Here is a 21,364-nt window from a genome sequence, read left to right as displayed (position 1 = left end):
TAAACTCCAACCACAGAGTAACTAAAAATTAACTACCTAAGAGCAATGTAACACAACTTCAAAAACCAGTATAAACCTACAGCAGTTAGATTTAAACCATCCCAATTTCATCCTCTCTCTCTGCGTCATATTTCAAAAATTGGTTATATTTGCATAGAATATCCAAATCTGCAATTTATAAAGCAGCTGTAGTCATTTGCAAATAATTCTCCAAAAGTAGTTTTTTATCCAGTTAAATAATAGCAAAGATAGTCCAAAAATAGGTCATGATGATCATGCATTTTATTGTAAATGAGACAAACGAGACATGTATTGCAAGGTCAACATCTAACCCAACAAGATTACAAAATAAAAGTCATACAAACATCAAAAAAAAGAAAAAGAAACATCATCAAATGCTTCAACAAGTTTGCAGAATTATAGAGAAAGCGTGCTGAGCACAAAGTAATTTGTCTCTATTAAAACTGTTTCGGCTAAAAGTTTTTTTTTTAAGTAGATCTTTTTAGGGTACATTCAAGTGTAAACATTGGTATGAGGCAAGACATTGGAAAGCCTACGGTCATTACACAGTCACCTGTTTGGTTGCATTATAAATAGTAAAATGCAGCTGCAGGACTCAGAGGTAGTCCCTGTCTATGCTGGTTCTAACACAACATTTTGTTAGCGGTCCGTTTGTGGAACCGCTCATGTCCTGGTAGTTGGTTTTAAACCCTGCTTTTGGTGAAAGACATAAACATGATAAATGTGTGTTTAGGAACGTCATGTCCTGGTCCCGCAAAGATTAATAAGACGATACAAGTTTATCAGCACTTCAAGCCTCCTAAGGAGCAAACTCCACCTCCCCTTTATTTCCTACTATCTCCACTGATTGTTTGATCCAGGGCACTTGTGACAAAATTTGCTTGAAAGAGAAAAATCCACCCCATGAGCTATGTTTGCCTTCATATTGTCTAATAACAACCAGTTTTTGTTCTGATGCACTGAATTTCAACCACATTAACACAAGGAGAGAACATTAAGAAATAAATGTAACTAAAGATACCCTGCAAGGCCAGTTCATTTCCTAAGAAGAAGTCATAATGGAGATTTGAGATTGGAAAGTCAATACAGAGAAAGACTGATAAACAGGAAAGACATGGAAAAGTACTTTATATTTATTTAAATAAATAACTATGGCAGCAAAAAAGGACACTTAATCAGATTTGTTTTGGTTTCTGTTCTGATACAATTGGATCTCTTTAAAGGGCAAATATCACATTGTGGATCCATAAAACCTCTAAATATTGAAACAGTTAAAAATAATCTAATTAGTCTTTTCATTGTCTTTCAAATCAGTTTGTTGTTGACAGCAAAACAAAGCCTATGTAGTCACGCCTCTCAAAACAGAAAATTAGCATCTTATATGTATGATGACCTGTCACCTGGACACTAAGTTTCCTGTTGAACAGAAATGTGTGAGAGTTCTTATAAAAAAGGAAAAAAAGATTATAATATAAAATAAGTAATAAAGCTCCAGCAGGGAGTCAGCAGCCAGACCACTGAAGTCACTAGAGCTGTTTGTGAGCATAAAGTTGATTAGGCATGACTACACTTTCTCTTGGTGTTTTTCATTTTTATTTGTGGTTTCTCACTACTAAACATCTACTCATGTTCATAGATTGCATTACATTACACCAGTTGTTGAACCGAACCAATTAGCTTGACGTCATTAGTTAAAGTTAAAAGCAAAAACAAAATACTTCCAAAATGTGTATAAATATTTTATGGAATCAGAAAAATTAAGAATGAATCTACAGGAAGTTGTATGTTTGTAAAAACAAAAAAAGAAAATCGGGATATCTGCCCTTTAAATTAGGATTCTGTGTCTGTTTTACTATTATGGGACTTTTGTGTCTGTAATGGGGACTTGAAGTCAATATTACCTCATTTAAAAACCAAGATGTCTGAGTTTTAACACTCCATCAGTTTGCTTTTTTCCTCATATTTTTGTTAAGTATATTGGACAAAAATAACCTGCAACACAAAGACACATGGCTCATTGTAAATACTTCAATCTTTTCTTAACTGCATTTCTTTTGACACGCTGAAGATCCAAAATGATACATTTGACAACACAGTCAACAAACTTTACCTTGACAAAAGCTTCACTCACCTTCTTATACCTTCAGCAAGAAAAAAGCCACAAAAATAACTAAACCCCACACCAATGTCTTTTCCAAGGATGTCCTGTCAGTTTTTATAAATAAAAAATCATTGGATGTAATTTTCTTTGTCAGTTTTAGATGTAACACTCTTGTCTTGCTTCGTCTCTTCTGTACGCTCTGAGGATCCACAGGGCTCGCCAGAAAATTCTTCACACCTGGGTGTTGACAGTGCGCTGGATGTCTTTGTCTCTGTTCTGGAATGCAACGCCGGTGCCCCCTGCTGACTCCCAGGACTCATCCTCTGGTCACTTAGCGAACTTGTCAGACCCATGCTGGACAGGGCATCCAGAGTGCCGTCTGGGTCCACCATCATATCGATAACTGTTCGTTCGGAGCAGAACAACCAAGCAACATAACTCCGGCGTCATTTAGCACCAAATTCACCAGAAATGCTATGCATAAAATAATTTTCTTATGGCAGCTTATTTTTGTGATGAAAGGACATTATGCCCATACCTGAAAGTTGCTTCTCCACACTCTTCAGGTCTTGAATAATTGTTGAAATCTCCTGTTAAGAACATAATTTAGACAGATGAAGGGTGCTTGAGGATGTGATTAAGTAAGGAGCTCAAGCACTGAACCAATCAGCTCAACTAATCTCTTTTTGCTGCAGAAAAAAATTGGAGCTGAGGTCTTCATAAAGAGTAATGTTTTACAAGCTTTGTGACTTGTGACTTGGTTTGACATTTCTGTTCTAGGTTCATGTGAGGACACACTGAGTAAAATTTATCTCCCTACACCAGAGAAAGGTTTAATGGGGCTAAATTTGTAAACTATTTCTCCATATTTGTTGGTGATCTGTTATCTGAAATAAGTAGTGAATACGAGTACAACTTCAACGTCTTGAAAAAGCAATCACAGGTCTTTTTTATGTTAAAACCAAGAATATCAATGCATTTTATTGAGATTGTGGTGGATCTGAAAGAGAGACCTCTGCTGCCTCTTTTTTTTGACTCCACTAGATGTGTGTCTTTTATTCTGGAGCACCAAATTTAACTACAACTGTGTTTTATCTATGAACGTCCAAACATACAGACCAAACAGAAAACGTCAGAATCTCTTAAAGAAGCAGTAACCTTTAACGGAGAAGAATCCAATAAACTGACAAGGAAAGGAATACAAATTGCAAAGAGCATCCGAAAGGACGAATTAAGTCATCACTGCATTAAGAGTCCCTGCAGGATACATCATCAGATGTAGTCAGTAATTGTGAAGTAGTAACAAAATAATACATGAGACTAGTGTATATCTTTGATAAAGTTCAAAATATAACTGTAATTAATTCTAAAATGACATTTTAGTCTTTCACTACAAAAATGAACAATTTTGTTGACCCCTTATGGACTAGTGAAGCTATTTAGATTTGAACCTGTTTCATTGTGAATAAAGTCAAGGTGGTGAATGAATACCAAATGTTATTTGATACTGACTAAGGAGACTCTTAGAAGTGCTTTAATGCCATCTAGTGTTTGGAGTGTGAACTATGTAATGTTCATGGTAGCAGAAGTGTGCAATGTGCAGACTACATGCAATCTGACAAACTCTGACAGTAAATCATCTTAACCTTGATGATTTATTACTAAATTCCCCAATAATAAAAAAATAAATATGTAGACTTGCAAATGATTTCTAGAACTGTTACATCAGAATAGACAACATGGGACCAAAATTCTAAGGGGTATTTCTAATTTCTAAGGTTTGATGCTGTTTAGTGACATCAGGCAACTAAGGAAAGAAAATGAGTAATATTCGTATTAATAAGCAATTGGTGGAATTTAGATTTGACTATGCAACTATGAGTCAATAATTATTTTAGATTACAAAAAAAATCAATTACTGTATATAAGTATACAATAATAAAATATTTTTTAACCTGGAACAGTATTTAGCAGCATTTGAATCACTACAGGGTGAAAAACAAGGTTTATTTAAAAATAGGACATTGGTCAACTAACAAATTTAATTTGTACACTAATTTATATAGTTAAAAAAGGGCCATGAACTCATGGGGCTGTGCGTCAAATTGATTTTGCTGTAATTAGCTGTATTTAAAACACTGTAACAATGAAAAGCAATAGTTGTAGAAGGGAATATATTTTGGCTATTTTTCAAAATCTTGCTTGAGAACTCGCATTATCAATAAAATAATCAACATAGCTGGATTGAACAGTCTGTTTCACTTCTTAAGTGCTTATTGGATCGAGTTAGCATCATGCCTAAATTCATACGGACGATAGGAGAAAAGTTCAAATAACCTCAAAATAATGTAACATCTGACAGACAGCAAAAAGCCTGTATAAAAATCAAGCAGTATAATCAAGAGAAATAACTGTGAGAATATCAGAAATATGCATCACCTTGTTGGAGCTCTTGAGAACTAAGGAGTCATGCTCTGCTTGCAGTTTGGTCTCAATCTCATCCCATTTTCTTTCCTTATCCTTGAAAAGAATCCTGGAGGCCGAGTTCAGATAAAATTAGATAAAAGCACAATAGAAGAAAAATGCTTAATATAGCTATTGTTAGAAGTATTAGCTGACAGTTCAGATCATTTCTTTCTGGCAAAGTCTGCAGATTGTAAAACCCTAAAACCTTTGAGCTTTCATCCTAATGAGAAAATGTAGTTCTGTTTGACAGAGATATCTCTTTGATTTGCCACTCAGACTTTGCCAATTTGTCCAGTTCTAACAGAAAACACAAAATACATAAATACACAACAGTAATTTATTTCTGTGTTAACAGACAGTAAGTAAGCGGTTAGTTTGAAAGGCTTGTAGAAGCCTAAATTCAGTTTTTGTTCATTCAGACTTTAGGATAAGTTATGTTCATATTTCTTATTATAATTTGTTTATTTGGATAAAAATGATAACTAGTTAAATCTATTGCATAGTAATTTACTATATTTGACTACACTAAAGTCTTGAAAATTTGCATATCTAATTGGAGTTCAGGATTTTAGGGTGTGGCTGGGAGAGTCAGTTGGGCAGTTGGAGTGGAGCCACACAGTTTTTTGACCTCACTCTCTTTCTTTTTAAATTTTCTCTTTATTTTTCGTGGAAAGATAACCTTTGTACTGTTTTTTGTTTATTTCTGAAGTAAACCATTCAACTATATTAAGAGGATCCAGTCCTTTTTATTTGTTTTGTCGTTTTTGTCATGAAGTGGACTGAATGAGAAAGACTGAGCGCGTCAAGCTTATGGCGTCTTTATTTTAGGAAACTACAAGGCTTACCTGACTTTGTAGGTAGTTTTGTCCACAGACTGTCGTATTCTGGTCGAAAGTTGAGTCACAGAAGCAAGCAGCACATTGTCAAGGTACAGCTGATGAATAAAAATGAAAAAAAAAAATTGTAAATGTTCTAACTGTACTTGTTCTGATAGGAATGATTACAATTTAAGTTGATTTATTTATATTTTTCTCTTTACATTTAACTCCAGTTTCTTAGGTCAGAATGAACAAATGAATTGTGGAAACTGGGGACACATGCAGTACCTTGTATTGGACAAGGGCATGAGCAAGCCACTTTTTATCCAATATGGAATAGATAAAATTTAAGAATAAAGGGAACACCATGTCAAACACTTATTTTCTCTCCACAGGACAGAATAAACCTTGTGCTCAGCATTCTTGTTTATGTTGCTGTAATGGTGATCGAATGCATGACATGTTGGCTACTGTCAAAAACCTAACTTATTTTTCCACCTGGACAGGGTTTTTTGGTGGATGAATTTAACTTCATGAAAGATTTTTATGAAAATGGATTTCCACAGCATGTCACGGCCACCACAATGTTTCACAGAGTGATGGCATATTAGGTGTAATGAGCAGTGTTTTCTGTTGCACATTGCATATTTGAAAACCATATATCATTTTACACTGTTTACAACATCAGTTATACACTGTTTTGTGCCTGCACCTTCCTAAATTAGCTCGTCTAGCCTGGAGGCAGCAGCAATCAACAATATCACGGCAACATTAATGATTTAATTTAATTTAGTTTACTCATAATGTGCCAAATTACAAGCGGCATCCATTTTATAGTCAGTTTTATGGAATTCAAATCGGTCCAAATTCAATTTAAATTAGTCCAATTTATTGCAGTAGAATCAAATTACAAAGTCTCATACAGTCCAATATGATTCTAATTACAGTCACAGTCAGTGGATCAAATAAAACCAACTGGAAAACCCAAGTTACTGCATAGAGTTGTTGACTTTGAAGCAATCTGTCCTCCTCAGCAAGTGCTCTTGTATGTAAAATGCCTGTGCAAATGTACAACTAACTGATGTTCGATAATGAGGCTCAGACTCACATCGTCTCTATTCCATGTCTGTCGACGGATTGAGCGAGAGCTCTGATCGTTTGAACTTCGTTGTCGTAGCTCCACGGTTCGCCCCTCGCCTGCCACAGTCCTGCTCTGCTCTGCGGTGGAACCACCCAGATCCATACCATCATCAAATACTGACTCCTCCAACTAAAGGAAATTAATAATAATAATAATAATAATAATAATAATAATAATAATAATAATAATAATAATAATAATAATAAAGAATTCAAACGTCAGCTCAGTTGTACATTTCTGTAAATAAATATTTGTTTGGTCAGCAGTGTTGACGCTCATGTAATGTGATGTGTTTATACCAGAGCTCCTGGGTCAGTTGCTGCAGGACTGACTGAGTCGATCTCTCCAGCCACATCATGAATCTCTCGTGCCAGCATTGCTAAATCTTTGGCTAAATCCTGGCTGATCCTGATTAACAAGTAAAAGTAATGACATCATTACATTACACCTAAAAATATCAACTTCCTTTTTATGTGCTTGTGTTTATCATCCCATACCTCATACTCACACATACCAGAAACTATGATCAGAACTGCACAAATAAAAAGCAATAAAAAACCATCCCATGCGGCAAAAGTAACAACAGCGTTTTTGGAAGGAAGTAACATCCTCATTGTTGCATCTAAAAATGGACTTCATATTGCATGCTTTTGAGCTCTTCTCACCCACACACCTGGCTATTTCTTCACTGTGCGCTGTCCAGTCTCTCATATACTCATCCTGGTCCCTGGAATTCTGCTTCAAGCTGGCAAGCCCTGCGGGGTTGGGTGTTGCTGGAGCTGAACCTCCTAACTGGGCAACTCGGGTCGAAGGGAATGGCCTCGTAGGCCCCTGCTTGGATATGTGGCGATTTGAGCCATACTCATCCTCAGAAGTGGATGCATACTCCACAGGAACACGGCGCCACCGAGTCCCAGCTTAAAAGAAGATACGAAAGAAGCTAAACCTTCAACACACAAAGATTTCTGGTTATGAAGAATATGAAGATAACATTATCTAGGCACGAGTGGATTGACTGGTTTCAAGGCAAACAAAAGTTTTGAAAAGAAAAATTCTAAACATTTTTGTTGTGCCAGAAAAACCAGCAAGAAAATTTGGATTTCAAAAATGTCTGAAAATCAGTGCTGATGTTGCATTTTACAGTAAATATTAATTGAAACAAACAAAACAAGCACATTTGGACAATAGGGGGCAAAGTGATCGATTATGAAAGACAACTACACTAAATGACATTAGTTCCTTTTGGGAAAAGTCAAATGAGCATAAAAATATTTTTGCAAAATGAAAGAAGTCATTCTGTCATTTTCCATGAACATTTTCTAATGTTTATACAATTCAAAATGAACAATCATATAAAAGAACAATGATGGAAACACAGGTATTGACACCAAAGAGATTGTTGAACAGATTTCAGTGACAGACAACATGGATTCTGGTGAAAGATTTTCCACTTACATGCAGGTGTAATATGCCCATACGATGATGTTCCTTTAGTTTTATCAGGCAGCTTGGAGGCACTGTTAGCTCTGGCTCTGGGTCCGGATAGTGAAGTCACATTTGAACATCTCAATCCCTGTCTGAGAGCATAATCTCCTGCTGCACTTCGGCCACCCAGCCCTCTGCTTTTAGCCAAGGTGGCCTCTGAGTCGCTCTGGGCAGATGGAGACCCAACCCTTGGTCTCCTTGGTTGTGCTAGAGCCTCAATTCTAGACATTCCCCTTCTTGCTATCCCTGTCCTGGATGTGGAACTAGCAGTTGATGCCTCAGAAGCCACTGACATCCGGTCCATATCAGCAGGTTCGGTATCTGATGACTCCCCCAGCCGAGCTCGCCTCAACAGGGATGTCCGAGTAGGTCTTGGCTTGGGAACATTACTGGCTTTGTTTGGGGCAGAAGAAGGCGACGGCTGTGTCATCTTGGCCCGACTAGACTTGGTGCTGGCCCCAACTGTTTGGCCTCTAAGGTTTGAACTCCTTGAGTCTTGTGTGGAGACAGGCTGTGAGTCAGAAAGCAGGGAGTTGGAGTTGATGTCATCGTCAGTAAGGTCCAGGGATGTTGAGGGGTGACTTGGTTGTTGAGGGCCAGAGGTTCTGTTCTTCCCCCTCCTGTCCAGAGGCTCTCTGCTCCCAGTAGGGCCCTTGCTAGAGGTGCAGACCACTGTTCTCTCTTTTTGCTGCCCAGCTAGTATCCTGCGTTTCTGAACTACTTTTCTAACGCCATCAGCTTGGCTAACTGTGCTTGTTGTGTCTACGTCTGACTCTGGAGACATGGAACCTTCAATAGACTGACTTGGGGGATCACCTTGGTCTGACACAGTGCTCTCTAGAAAAGCTGCCACAGCTTCTGAGTCTTTCTGTATTGAGACACTGTCTATGCCCCCGTCCCTACTCTGAGTTTTGGTTCCTGTGTAAGCATCAATACGTGGAATAAGTTCTATGGGTACACTGGAGCTCGGTTTCTCCACAGTGAAGCTCTCCTGCCTCAGTAATGGTTTCCCGGTACTCTCTCTAGCCTTCTCCTCATCCTTTTTTCTCCTCCTTGCCTCCTCCATTCTCTTCTGTCCACTGGTCAGTGGACGTGGAGGGACTTTGCTCAGGACACCCGACTGACTTGATTTACCACCACCACTATCCTGTGATTTGGCCGGAGAAGATCGACTTGGGCTACCGCTCTGACTGCCCACACCTCTAGTGCCTTGAACACTTTGTTTCTTTCCTCTGGATAGCTTTTCATCTTGATTCTCTTTCTCCTGAATCTCTGTATCCTGCTTTTCACCCATATCTATGTTCAGACATCCACCCTGGGTCTTTCTTCCCAGATTAAGTTCTTCACCAGGTAGCTGTGGTAGGGTTCTCCTCTTACGTTCGGTGTGCACAGAGGCCATGTGGCTGGATCCACTTATTTCTGCTGAAAAATGAGAAAATCTTTTCATGAAATGGCATTAAATTAATCTATTCATCCATCCTTCCATCCACCAATCAGTCCTTGTTTCTCCCTTCCTTCTTTGTTTTTCAATTTTCAATATTTTAACCTTGAGTTCCACCATTAACAGTAACCATAGGCTTAAACTTCCCATAAGCCATTGCTTCAAACGTCTTGGGATTGTTATAATCTTTTGTCATCTAAAAACCACTTAGGCAGAAAACTGCTACCGTGAATTTCTATAGGGTTTTTTTTATTGATGCAGCTGCAAAGTTGCAAAGTGTATAAAAATACTTTTCAATAAATATGTTAAATAAATGATGTGAGTGATCTTATGACCTAAACTGAGTACCTCTGTTCTCTGTGACCATGGTGTGACTGTCCCCTCCGGATCCCTCAGGATCTGTCCGAATGTGGCTGGCAGCTAGAGTAGCCCACTGTGACACCCAACGAGGACCACCAACCATCAACTCTTCAGACAAGAACTAAATCATAAGAAAAAAATGAATTACTTGCAGTACTCAAGTATTGCTATAACAGATTTAGTCTTGGTTAATCACTTTAAGTCAGAAGAATGCTTTTGCACCTCTGTCTCCAGACGTCCAGGCTTTCCTCTGTCTCTCGATCCAGACCTCTGTGAAGACAACCGCTCTCTTTGATCCATTCCCCCCTTCCTGGAAACACGTTGCTCATCCACACCAAATACCTGGAAGACACAAATGAACATAAAATAAAGTAAAATGAAAATTTGTGATCTGATAAAGAAAAAAGTACAGAAAAAGATGTCTAACCTTTACCTTGTCAATCAGTTTCCTAGCCTCTTCCTCTTCATTGGCCCCGTTCTCCAGCTCAATGGTGTAAGTCCCTCTGTCGCTATATTCATCTCTGTGTCCATAGCACTCTTCACGACCACCATGCTGATGTGGTGCCGAGCCACGCCGCCTTTCCACCAACCCGCTCTGCCTTTTCGATGTTGAAGACTTGCAACGCCTTGCAGGACTGTCCTCTTCTGCAAACAGGCCTTCTGGTACATTTGCACGGCTTTCTTTTATGCCAGCGCTGCCCCAAAGCCCCCATGAGCGCTCCTCCATCGCTGCAGCCCTGCGCTGCTCCCCGAGAGCATTCTCTGAATCGCTCTGAGTGCCATCCTCGTGTTTACTGCCTGGCGTGTGTGCAAGACACATTAGAACGTATAACAAATGACTGCTTGAAGGAAGAAATTAACCAAATAAGGTAACACATTTCATCACGCACCTTTGAGACTCCGGAGATGCACAGGAACATCGCTTTTCGCACTCTCTCCATCATCCTCTGCCACCGTCTCTTTCAGAGCCAATGGCAGCTCATTCTGAGCCAGCCAGTCAGCAACTTTAACCTCTGCTGCCACCATGGCTGTCTGAAGCGGACTCAGGTCTTCTCCAACAGCCCTCTTTGGGCGGGGTCGGGTCTCTGGTCCTACTTTTGCCACCCGATCCTTCACCAACACTTTGCCTGACGCCCCGGGGTCAAACTCGATGGTGAATGAGGCATGGCCATGGATGGGCTCCACAGCAGCAGGGGAAGCATTGGTCTCTTGATCTTGTGGAGGAAGTTCACTGATTTTAGATGCGATGGGAGCATCCTTTGTTGGAATTTCAAAGTAGCTAGGTTCTTGATTTGAGACTGCTTGAGGCAAAGACTTTAGGATCTCTGGACTTCTCTTGGTGTCTATAACAAGGTGAAGAGATTTGACCATTTAAACTTCATAATCTACTTACTTCCTTTATTACATCTTAGGATTACGAAAATAGCGTTGGTCATGTCATATTTCTGAAAAACTGATCATACCCGTTTCTGCCTTTTCCTTCTTCCTATCAGAGGTTTTTTCCTCAAGTTTTCCAGGGTGCTGATCATCAGTGTCTCCATCTCCCCACCAAGCAGGCTGCCCATAAAGGGGCGTGCCCCTGTGTAAAACTGCTATGTCTCCTGTTAAAACCAATGTATTGGTTAGTCTTACTGAATGGAGGAGAGATTTAGGAGCAGGGCATGGGGGAGCTTGTAATGTGGAGAAGACTGAACTGGGTGCACACTTCACAGTTAACTATTTTCCCAAACTGAAAAATGTTAGCGGAACAAAAAAAAAATTACCTAGCGACTGGAATGAACAAATTTTCAGCTTGATCAAGCCTGACCTGATGGAAACTAAAGTATATAATCCTCTTCCAAACATTAGGTTAAAGTGCGACCATGCTGCGGTAAAAGAGATACTCTTTTGTGTGGAAGGTGTTACTGCAGATTTCAAGATGTAAGAAACTATAGAAATAAACTATAGAAATAGTAAGAAACTATATTAAAGTTAACTGTTTCCTCTATGGAGGTATGCTAACTCTTTATCTACCGTGCTACTACAGCTGGACTTTGGCCACAGGAAGTCCATTTGTTCCCACCTTGGGAATGTTTTGTCGACTTGACAAACTGACCCAGATTATTCTGCAGATAAAAAGAAGTCTGGACATATGACAAAAATTGCCAAGTTTCATTCTTTCGAGCGTGCCCTCTCTATTTTTAATGTACGGGAGAGGATTCGGGCCACCAAAGGAAAAAAGAAGTTCAGACATTTTTTCAGAGAATCAAATTCATTCTATACTAAGATAGCAGAAAGGTAAAAATCTGCAATAAGCTTCAAGAAACTAATGCAGCATGTGCAGTTCCTATACAATTAGACAGGAAAATATCAAGGTACTGGGAATTGTGTGGGTTAGTGCAATTCTTCTAACAATTTTTCCACCACTAAACGTTTGTTGCGTTTTCATTTATTATGTCTAATTTATCCATAAGTTAGAAAAACAACCCTGCAAAATAGTGTGTGCTGTGTTGGATTTCAATTATTCCATGGATGTTAAAGCTCACCTACTGTCTTATCCTCGGGTTTGCCGGACTCTGGAGGTTTTGACGCGGCGCCTTCTGAACCTGATGCCGCTGCTGCCTCTGAAGGCTTCACCTCACATTTCTCTGCATGTTTCTTTTGGATCATCTGAAGCTGGCTGCTCAGTTTCTCATGCTGACATTTGAGTTTACAGAGAAAAAAAAAGGCAACATGGTAATGTCAAGCTAATGAATCAGCTGAATGCAGACTTTTTGCCGTATGCACTCACTTTTGCATGTTACTGAAACCTTTCTAACTATTTATGCTGGAATTCTGCAAACTCATTAAGATAAAAACCTTTCTCTGCAGCTACCTGGGTTTGACAAGATGAAACAGCGCTTTCATCAACTGTGAAGCTTTAGTTTGGTTCAGCAGAACTCTTTTATTTCCTTGACCACAAAGTCAAAAAAAGTACAAGGCTGTCCTGTTTTGAGCAAATATTCCACTTTATCTGCAAACAAGCTTTTATTTTTTTTTATTTTTCAACGCACAGCATGCTGTCTAACCTTAAGGGCCTCCTCGGGAATGTGCAGCTCTCCTCGAACCACGGTGAACAGGTTGGTATGTGAGGTAGGTTAAGGCAAATGTTGGGTAGGTCTGCTGAGCACTGAGAAACACGCACTGAATAGCCTTATGTATAATGCAGCAGGTGGAGTACATTGAGAGTTCACATCTATTCACAAATAGATAAAGTTACACAGCTGACAGTAGTTTGTGTGTGAGAGTCATTTAATTTGACCTCTTTGCCCAGTAGAACTTCCGAAGGATATCATATCCAAACCTTAGTTTGTCATCGGTCTTCAGCGTGACGTAGTCTTGCTCCTGTATTCTGACGTCATTGACAAAAGTCTGCAAAATATAAGGTAAAGACCTGTATGAAATGGGCTGTTCACTTTGCAAACCTCCCCACCATCTTTCATGCGCAGAGCTTGTTACAGACTACATAGGACATTAATTTTAGAAAAGTAGTCTAAGGTAGTCTGTAGATTAAATAAGTAACATGTAGGGCTTCTGCAGATTTTACCAACTCAAACTTAATGCTTTCTAAGACATTTTAAGGCCACTATGAATCAAATAAATAAAATTAAAGATGTGTAACATGACAGAAATGTACAGAAGAAAATTACATATTTTATATGGTAGTACTGATATTCTGTGCTAAAAGTATTCTGAGCTTTTTAGCACAGAATGCCAGCCAACTGATGATAAATGTACACTTGCATGAGAAGAAAAACCTATGTCTTGTTAAGAAGTGTATATTAGCCGCTGGTTGGTGGTAACTTCAACCACCTCAAGTCACAGAATGTAATGAAAATGTCTGCATGCTTCTGAAATGTTTGCTTAACGTCCCATGAGAAAAATAATCTACAGATATTAGATTAAATAGTCCTACCAAGACAAAATGTCAGACCTGTGATTATCTTATTTAAGGCTTACTTACATTTTTTAAACAAACTTAAAACTTTTTAAGGCCTTACTTTTAGATATATGAATTTAAGTATATTTGGTATGTCATTGCAGGCAGTTAGAGTCATGTGTAGCATTACCTATATTTGGTGGAGCCAAGCTAAGGTTTCCAAGCTCACAAAAACTCACCCCATTTAAGCTGCCCAAGTCCTTCACTTTATGTTCATCTGTGTTTGGTTCGTAGTTGATGACAGCGTGCTGTTTGTCCACGCTGCGAGACTAAATCACACACAACCCCGCAAGTTGCTGTAATCCATTTTCATTTATCAGAATATTTGGCAGCATCTGGAAGGGCAACTGGGAATTAAGTTCATATCGTACCTGCAGCATGAGCTCACAATCATCCCTCCCCACGAAGATCATCTCCCGGGGAAGACGATGGCGCGTCCCCCCGCTGCTTACCAAGAACCAGGACGTCAGACTCATCTCGGCCTCAGAAGATCACCTTTGACCGCTAGTGCATCATGCTGAAAGTAAGAGGAGAGACAAATCACAGCTCACACTTCATTCAACAAAATGATGAGTACTAAGAATACCAGCTGGGTAAATTACATATGTGGTGGATAAATATGTGGAGGGCCTTGCAAAGATTTTCATAGCACTTGACATTCCTGTCATACTAAAACCTCATACTTCAATCTACCTGACCGGGATTTTATATGACAGTCCAATTTAAAGTACCGGATGATTGTGAAGTAGAAGTAACAGGATTGAAGGTCTTCAAAATGTTTTACAAAAATAGTGAAAAGCATAGCCTGCATTTGTACCCCCATTTTTTTACTCACCCTCAGAGCTGAGTTAGAGAACACAATTGAACAAAAAGCATCATGAAGACCAAACAATACAGCAGACGGGTCAGGGAGAAAGATGTGGAGAAGAATAAATAGGGGTAGATTATACATAACTTTTAGCAAGTTTTGAACCTATCCCAGAGCACTCCTCAATGCATGGAAAATGGAAATGGAAACCACATGGTACAACTGCATTCCTACCAAGATATGAACGTCTACCTACACTGTGGTTGTCCATCTGTCAATAGGGAAACCAGGTTGCATGAAACCTGTCTGGTGAAGGTGCTCTAACTCTCTGGCCTAGATTTAAATACTAATTGTTTCAGAAAATGTAAATTGGGAAACATGAAACATGGTGGTGGCAATATCATGGTGTGGCAAGGGCAGGGATGATGGAGAGTTTGAATAAAAGTATAATAAATACATACTTGAATAAAATATATAATAAAAGCACTTAAATAAATGTATATTTATGTGCCCCCCACTTTGCAAAATAGCTCAAACCTATTTAGATTGTATATAACTTATTTAAACTAAAAGAATTTAGTCTAAACATGCAGAGAAAACTGGTTCCCCAAAGTATTGACTCGGGAAGACTGAGCACACTTTTTAAATTAAAAATATTTATTCTTTCACTGTGCGTTCATAATTTACTTTGTGTTGGTCTGTCATAGCAAATCCCAATATATTACAATACAGTTTAAGATTTTGAGAAAAGAATGTGTACAACATCAAATGCTTCTCCAAGACACTATACAGTAATGAAAGTTCCCCATCTTATGTGGTTTGTGCATCATGTGCACAGCTGCTATTTCTGACATCCCTCAAGGACATGCATGTGCTCATTACTGCCTATGGTGAAGATAACTAAGTGTAAAACTAACTACAAGCGTGAAAATTTAGGGATGGCTTACAGAATTTCCAGCATCCTTCAAATCTTTCCCAGTGAAGTACTCCTAGGAGCTGCCCTCATAGCAAATCCAGAAGTCACACCCATGCAGAAAAAGAGTCAGAAAGAAGCAGAGGAAACGGTGACGGCATTTGATCGATTATGAGGTTGTTTCTAGCAGGACAGAGACAATGATGTGAGTGTTAAGATGGCTAATTCTGTCAGATCCACACAGGAGCAAGAGGGAAACAAGTTTCCTTGCAAATGCAAACCCCTGTGTCTGCTCCTCGGGATCATATGACTTCCATTCTGACCCTTTATTACAGCGCGCACACTCTGAAAACTGCTGGGCTATTCATTCAATTCAGAGGCTTGGGTTATGCTGCTGGGACAGAGATTGTGTCATTTTACCCAAACATTTGGCCCAAAACTGTGACCTCATATTATTGGGTTCTTCATAGAACATTGTTTATAAGATCAGACTTTACTGGATCTCTTGCACATTTAAACCATTGTGATTTTAAAACTAACAATCATTCATTTGTGGTACATTTATCAACACTGTCACAAGCAAGCGAGTCCAGTGTGAGAGTGAATGATTGCGTGTTTCTGTTGCCTTGTGATGGACTGATACCTGTCAAGGCCCTACTACCCACTGGAGAGTGGTACCAGTGACCCTACTAGGATTAAGCAGGGGTACAATATAAACGAAAGAAAAATTATTAATTTTAACCCGAACATCACTTTTTAAATCTCTTTAACTCCTTATTAAATCTATATATTTACAGTTATATAAGACAAAAATCCTTATTTTTGCAATCAAGCAGCTCATTCATTAAGTTAAAGTAGTAGTTTAATTATAGCAAAGCAATATGTATAAATTTAGGTATTTGATGTGAAAATTAGGCTTACATGGGCATAAAACTGAGCGCCAGATGGTAGCAAAATTTTATTTTCAATATAACAAAGACATGAACTATCATGGGGAAGACCAGACAGATCTCCAACAGATTAACAGTCTCCAGGAGAAGGTAAGCAAAAAAAATTGGCTAAAGAGCCTGGTTGTTCACTGAATGTAATTTTCAAGTAAATCAATGTAAAGTTGAGGGAAAGGAAAAAGTTTGTTAGAAAAAGGTGAAAAGTAAGAGGTACAACTACAGCTTTGAGAGGCTAGTAGTTGTAGCACACACACGCCACCCATGAACCAAAGATGACCGGAGATTTGTTTTTATCAAGGTTAAGGAGAAAAATGATGTCCAGTGGTCCAAAATCATCTTTTGAAATTAAAAGTAAATTCTCCATTTGGAAATCAATGATGATAAGGACATATAGATACATACCTGCATTTTGTATTGGTCTTATCCTAATGTCTGGGAAGATATATACAGTATATATATATATACTGTATATACAGTACAGACCAAAAGTTTGGACACACCTTTTATTTCAATGAGTTTCCTTTGTTTTCAATGACTATTGACATTGTAGATTCACACTGAAGGCATCAAAACTATGAATAACACATGTGGAAATATGCACTAAACAAAAAAGTGTAAAACAACTGAAAATACCCGTTATATACTAGTTTCTTCAAAGTAGCAACCTTTTGCTGTGGTTACTGCTTTGCACACACTCTGCATTTTCTTGATGAGCTTCAACAGGTAGTCACCTGAAATGGTTTTCACTGCATAGGTGTGCCCTGTCAGGTTAATAAGTGGGATTTCTTGCCTTATAAATAGTCATGAAAATAAAGAAAACCCATTGTATATATTCATTTTAATTAATGAATATATACATATATATATATATATATATATATATATATATATATATATATATATATATATATATATATATATATATATATATATATATATAGCTGGCTGGATAGCTCAATAGATAAGGCATCAGTATATCACCCGAGAGGGCAGGGTTCGAATCCAGTCTGGGTCCTTAGGCAAGACCCTTCAAGCTACTGCCTACCTCATACCATGAGAGACACAAAAATGCATAACATGCCGGCTCAGACGTCGCCCGGCCAAACAAGGTCTGCGTCAGGTGTTGGGGAACCAGAGCACCTTGATGACACTGGAACCAGACGGAAATGGGCGAGAGATGAAAATGTGGATCTGTTGGAATGCTACTACTCAAGTAACCCTAATCAGAGAGGTTACATGCAAAGACTGGTGAAGGAATGGTTACTTCGACATCCCCAGTCAACACTAAGCGCTAAACAACTAGTAGCTCAGTGTTCCAACATCCGCAAACGGCAACTGCTATCACAACTTGAGATTGACGAGATACAACACAAATGCTACGGCAAAAAGGAGGAACCTGGACCTGGGACTTAACTACAAGTCCCCACCCAGTCAGGGGATACACGGCCCCATTGAGCGAATCAGAGCTGAACGAGACGGCTGCTGACCTGAGAGAGAAAATCATGACCCGAATGACAACCAGACCTCCTCGGCGCCAATTACAACGGCTGAGTGAAGTACCATCAGAGATCATTGAGAACAATCCCTACCAACACCATAACAGAAACCAATGAGCTGATCTACAACTCAGCATCAGTGATCCTTGAGACACTTGGCTATAAGAGCAGCCATGAGACCCAATACCCACCATGGAAAACACGGTTAGAGGCTAAAATCAAGGTATCAAGGAGGGAAGTGAGCCAACTATGCCAGCTATGCCCTGCCAGTAATCAGATACCCTGCTGATATTAAGACTAGAAAACTACTATCCCAAATCCAGCACCCTGAGACTGTACACGAGCCGCAAGGAAGGAGGCAGAGGACTAGTGAGTGTGAGAACCACAGTCCAGGACGAAACAACTAAGATCCATAAATACATCAGGGACAAAGCCTCAACAGACAATGTGCTCAGTGAATATCTCAGACAACAGGGAACGGAGGTTGAGGTGCCAGAGATACCATCATGGCAGGACAAGCCCCTACATGGGATGTACCACCAGCAAATAACCCAAGTGGCTGATATCAGTAAATCCTACCAATGGCTTGGAAAAAGCTGGACTCAAGGACAGCACAGAGGCCCTCATCCTGGCCGCCCAGGAACAGGCCCTAAACACCAGAGCAATAGAGGCCCAGATCTACCACACCAGACAAGACCCAAGGTGTAGGTTGTGCAAGGAGGCCCCTGAGACAGTCCAGCACATAACAGCAGGGTGCAAGATACTGGCAGGGAAAGCGTACATGGAACGACATAACCAAGTTGCAGGCATAGTGTACAGACTGGAAAACCCCGAGATCAAAGTGGGAAACACCCCCAAAGGTGGCGGAGAACGCCAGAGCTAAGATCCTGTGGGACTTCCAGATCCAGACAGACAAAATGGTAACAGAAATGTGCAGTCCTTGGCACAGCCAAGATACTGCGCAGAACCCTCAAGCTCCCAGGCCTCTGGTAGAGGACCCGAGCTCAGAGGATAAGAACCACCCGCGGTGGGTGAGAAGGGAATTTTTTTTTTATATATATATATATATATATATATATATATATATATATATATATACAGTACAGACCAAAAGTTTGGACACACCTAATGTGTATATATATATATATATATATATATATATATTAGAAGGTGTGTCCAAACTTTTGGTCTGTACTGTATATATATATAAATGTTAAAGCTACATAGTACAAGTTTATTTTTTTAAACTGAGCTACTGAAATATATAAACTTTTCAATAATATGACTATTTATATTATATTACTATTTATATATTACTACACCTCGTTGCTTGTACTTGTGACAGTGCAATGACAATAAAGTTGAATTCTATTCTATTCTATTCTATTTTATATAGATGCACTTGTTAAACTCACATTAGGTTGATGTTCCCCCAGCAGATTTTAGAGGGCTGCAGCACCATCAACCCATGGAGAATGCTGACTCACCCTCTGGATTGACTATATGTACAATCTAAAGATATAATTACGCACACTTTGTTATGTAGAATAACTAAGACATTCCCCCGTTGGGACACTACTCCATGTGGAGGGCTTTCAGCGGCAGTGCCCATACTAATGTCCCAGATTTCCTCATAAGACTACGCATGGTTTCACCCAGTACAGTAAATGACAGCCCCTCTGCCGCGCAAACAGGCGGACACAGATGATGGGGTTGAATAGGCCAATGCCAGAGCCTGTAAATTACCCCAGTTAGGCCATGATTCGATGCCGCGCTTATAAAAGCCGTTCAACATAGACACAAGAATATCCATTTCCAACAATCTACGCTGTAGAAAAATGAGAAAGATGCGGGAATAAACACGGAGCTGTGAGTCTAATTACCGACATGATCATCTGGGGCGTCCACGCTCATCCTTGATGTTCCTCCTCCCTTTAAATCCCAGCACACAAGCGGGTTAACAATGACGAGTCTCACGTTTTTATTTCCAAAAGCTTTCCTCCCGGTGCGCTCTCACGGACCTCCGGCGCTATAAACGGCAAAGCCTGTGTGTTTCACCAGCAGCGATGCTCATGTCACCGCCTATATCCTCACAGCCGAGGAGGCAGCAGAATGACTCAGAGCAGCAGCGACAATCTGCGGAAGATAAATGTCTCTCACCGTGCAGCTGCCTGATGGACTCCCGGCATCCGACAGATAGCTAAATAGGTGGATGTATGTAAAAAAAGAGGATTATTATGAGCGCTGGAGCTGCTCCAGCAAGCTCCGCTACCCAACCCAGCTGCTTCAGCGCTTCCACGTCTTTGCCTCTCGGTGGCGCTGTGAGCTAGAATTAGGAGAGCAAATGGGATTATGTAATACCAGGCCACAGGCTGGAAATCATGAGTGAGGATGATTGTGGATGATGACTCTAGGAAATTCAGACTTATAGAACAGAGATTATAGAAAACAAATGAACCAAGAAAGAAAGAAAAGAAAAACGATGCAACGTAGCTAATTAATGCTTCGCCGATAGTGTTAATGAATCTTATTATGCACTTGTATCTATATGACGGAAAGATACAAGTGCATATCACAGTTCACTTGAAAATAATAGTAAAACAATCTCAGTTCTAAACTCATTTCTTGAACTAGACCCACTGTGGCCTATATTTGTATTTCTTTCAGTATTTTGTCTGTTGTTTTGTTTTCCTTACTTACTAACCCTAAAAAATCTAGGATTGTTTTTTTGTTGTTTGTTTTTTTACGTAAACGTAAATCTGACACTGGGCACTAGATGGCGTCAAAGCATTGAGTTGGTCTGAAATAATCTCTGCTTCACCAACCGTGACATGCATCAAGCACAAATACGTATTTGATGAGAAAACAGTAACGGACACATTTGTTCTGCTTCCTCTATCCAATAAAATACTTTGAAGTTCCTCAGTAGTTAATAGAATCAATCAAATAGATTTTTTTTTCATAAATACAATCTCTGAGTTCTGCTTTGTCGCGCAGTTGAACACGTCAAAGTGTATTAATAAAAGGATGGCTCACCTCTGTTCACACAGGACAAATTTTAAGTGACATGTAAAACTGGAGACACGGTGTCCAGTGCTATCAATATAACGGTGTTTGAGTTCTTTAGGCTGTATTTAAAGGTTGTATTGCACCATGGCCTAGGTTAAGTCTCTTTTTGTCGTTCTGTATTTCCTTTCATTTTGCCTTCCCATGGACATTCTTGTTCTCTGGAATTCTCTGTCAAGATCCACTTAAATCCATTAAAAATAATATTTAAAAGAACAGAAATATCAGATGGCATGCACGCTCAGAGGTTAGGCTTGGATGCATGGGATCTGTCCAATAGAAGTATTCAGTAGGAATGGCTTTACTCCACTGCTTGGCATAGTTTGGTGCAACAGTTAACACT

The 21,364-nt window shown here is 39.4% G+C and overlaps 1 protein-coding gene across 6 annotated transcripts; it reads right to left on the bottom strand.

The window, feature by feature from the left end:
* Positions 1-260: 260 nt before the first annotated feature.
* On the bottom strand, positions 261-20,274 carry cep170ab (centrosomal protein 170Ab). Of its 6 annotated transcripts, none has more exons than XM_032563244.1 (19): positions 19,839-20,274; positions 14,163-14,308; positions 13,971-14,060; positions 13,145-13,223; positions 12,881-12,939; positions 12,359-12,509; positions 11,297-11,434; positions 10,724-11,176; positions 10,261-10,631; positions 10,056-10,175; positions 9,822-9,954; positions 8,003-9,454; positions 7,221-7,464; positions 6,847-6,955; positions 6,515-6,676; positions 5,434-5,522; positions 4,562-4,655; positions 2,661-2,712; positions 261-2,525 (listed from the first exon to the last, which is right to left on the bottom strand). In XM_032563244.1, the coding sequence occupies exons 2-19, from the start codon at positions 14,265-14,267 to the stop codon at positions 2,251-2,253; spliced, it is 4,176 nt and encodes a 1,391-aa protein (XP_032419135.1). In that variant the 5' UTR covers positions 14,268-14,308; positions 19,839-20,274; the 3' UTR covers positions 261-2,250. The 6 variants fall into 6 exon arrangements, 5 of the variants coding, with proteins under 5 accessions (XP_032419135.1, XP_032419136.1, XP_032419137.1 ...); XM_032563245.1 differs by having other exon boundaries at positions 20,116-20,274; XM_032563246.1 differs by lacking the exon at positions 19,839-20,274 and adding an exon at positions 15,547-16,901 and having other exon boundaries at positions 8,003-9,451.
* Positions 20,275-21,364: the final 1,090 nt, after the last annotated feature.

The sequence above is a fragment of the Xiphophorus hellerii genome, chromosome 5 (assembly GCF_003331165.1).
Source record: "Xiphophorus hellerii strain 12219 chromosome 5, Xiphophorus_hellerii-4.1, whole genome shotgun sequence".
Taxonomy (NCBI): Eukaryota; Metazoa; Chordata; class Actinopteri; order Cyprinodontiformes; family Poeciliidae; genus Xiphophorus; species Xiphophorus hellerii.
Note: the sequence above shows the minus strand (reverse complement) of the source record. Positions and strands in the feature narration are given on the sequence as shown.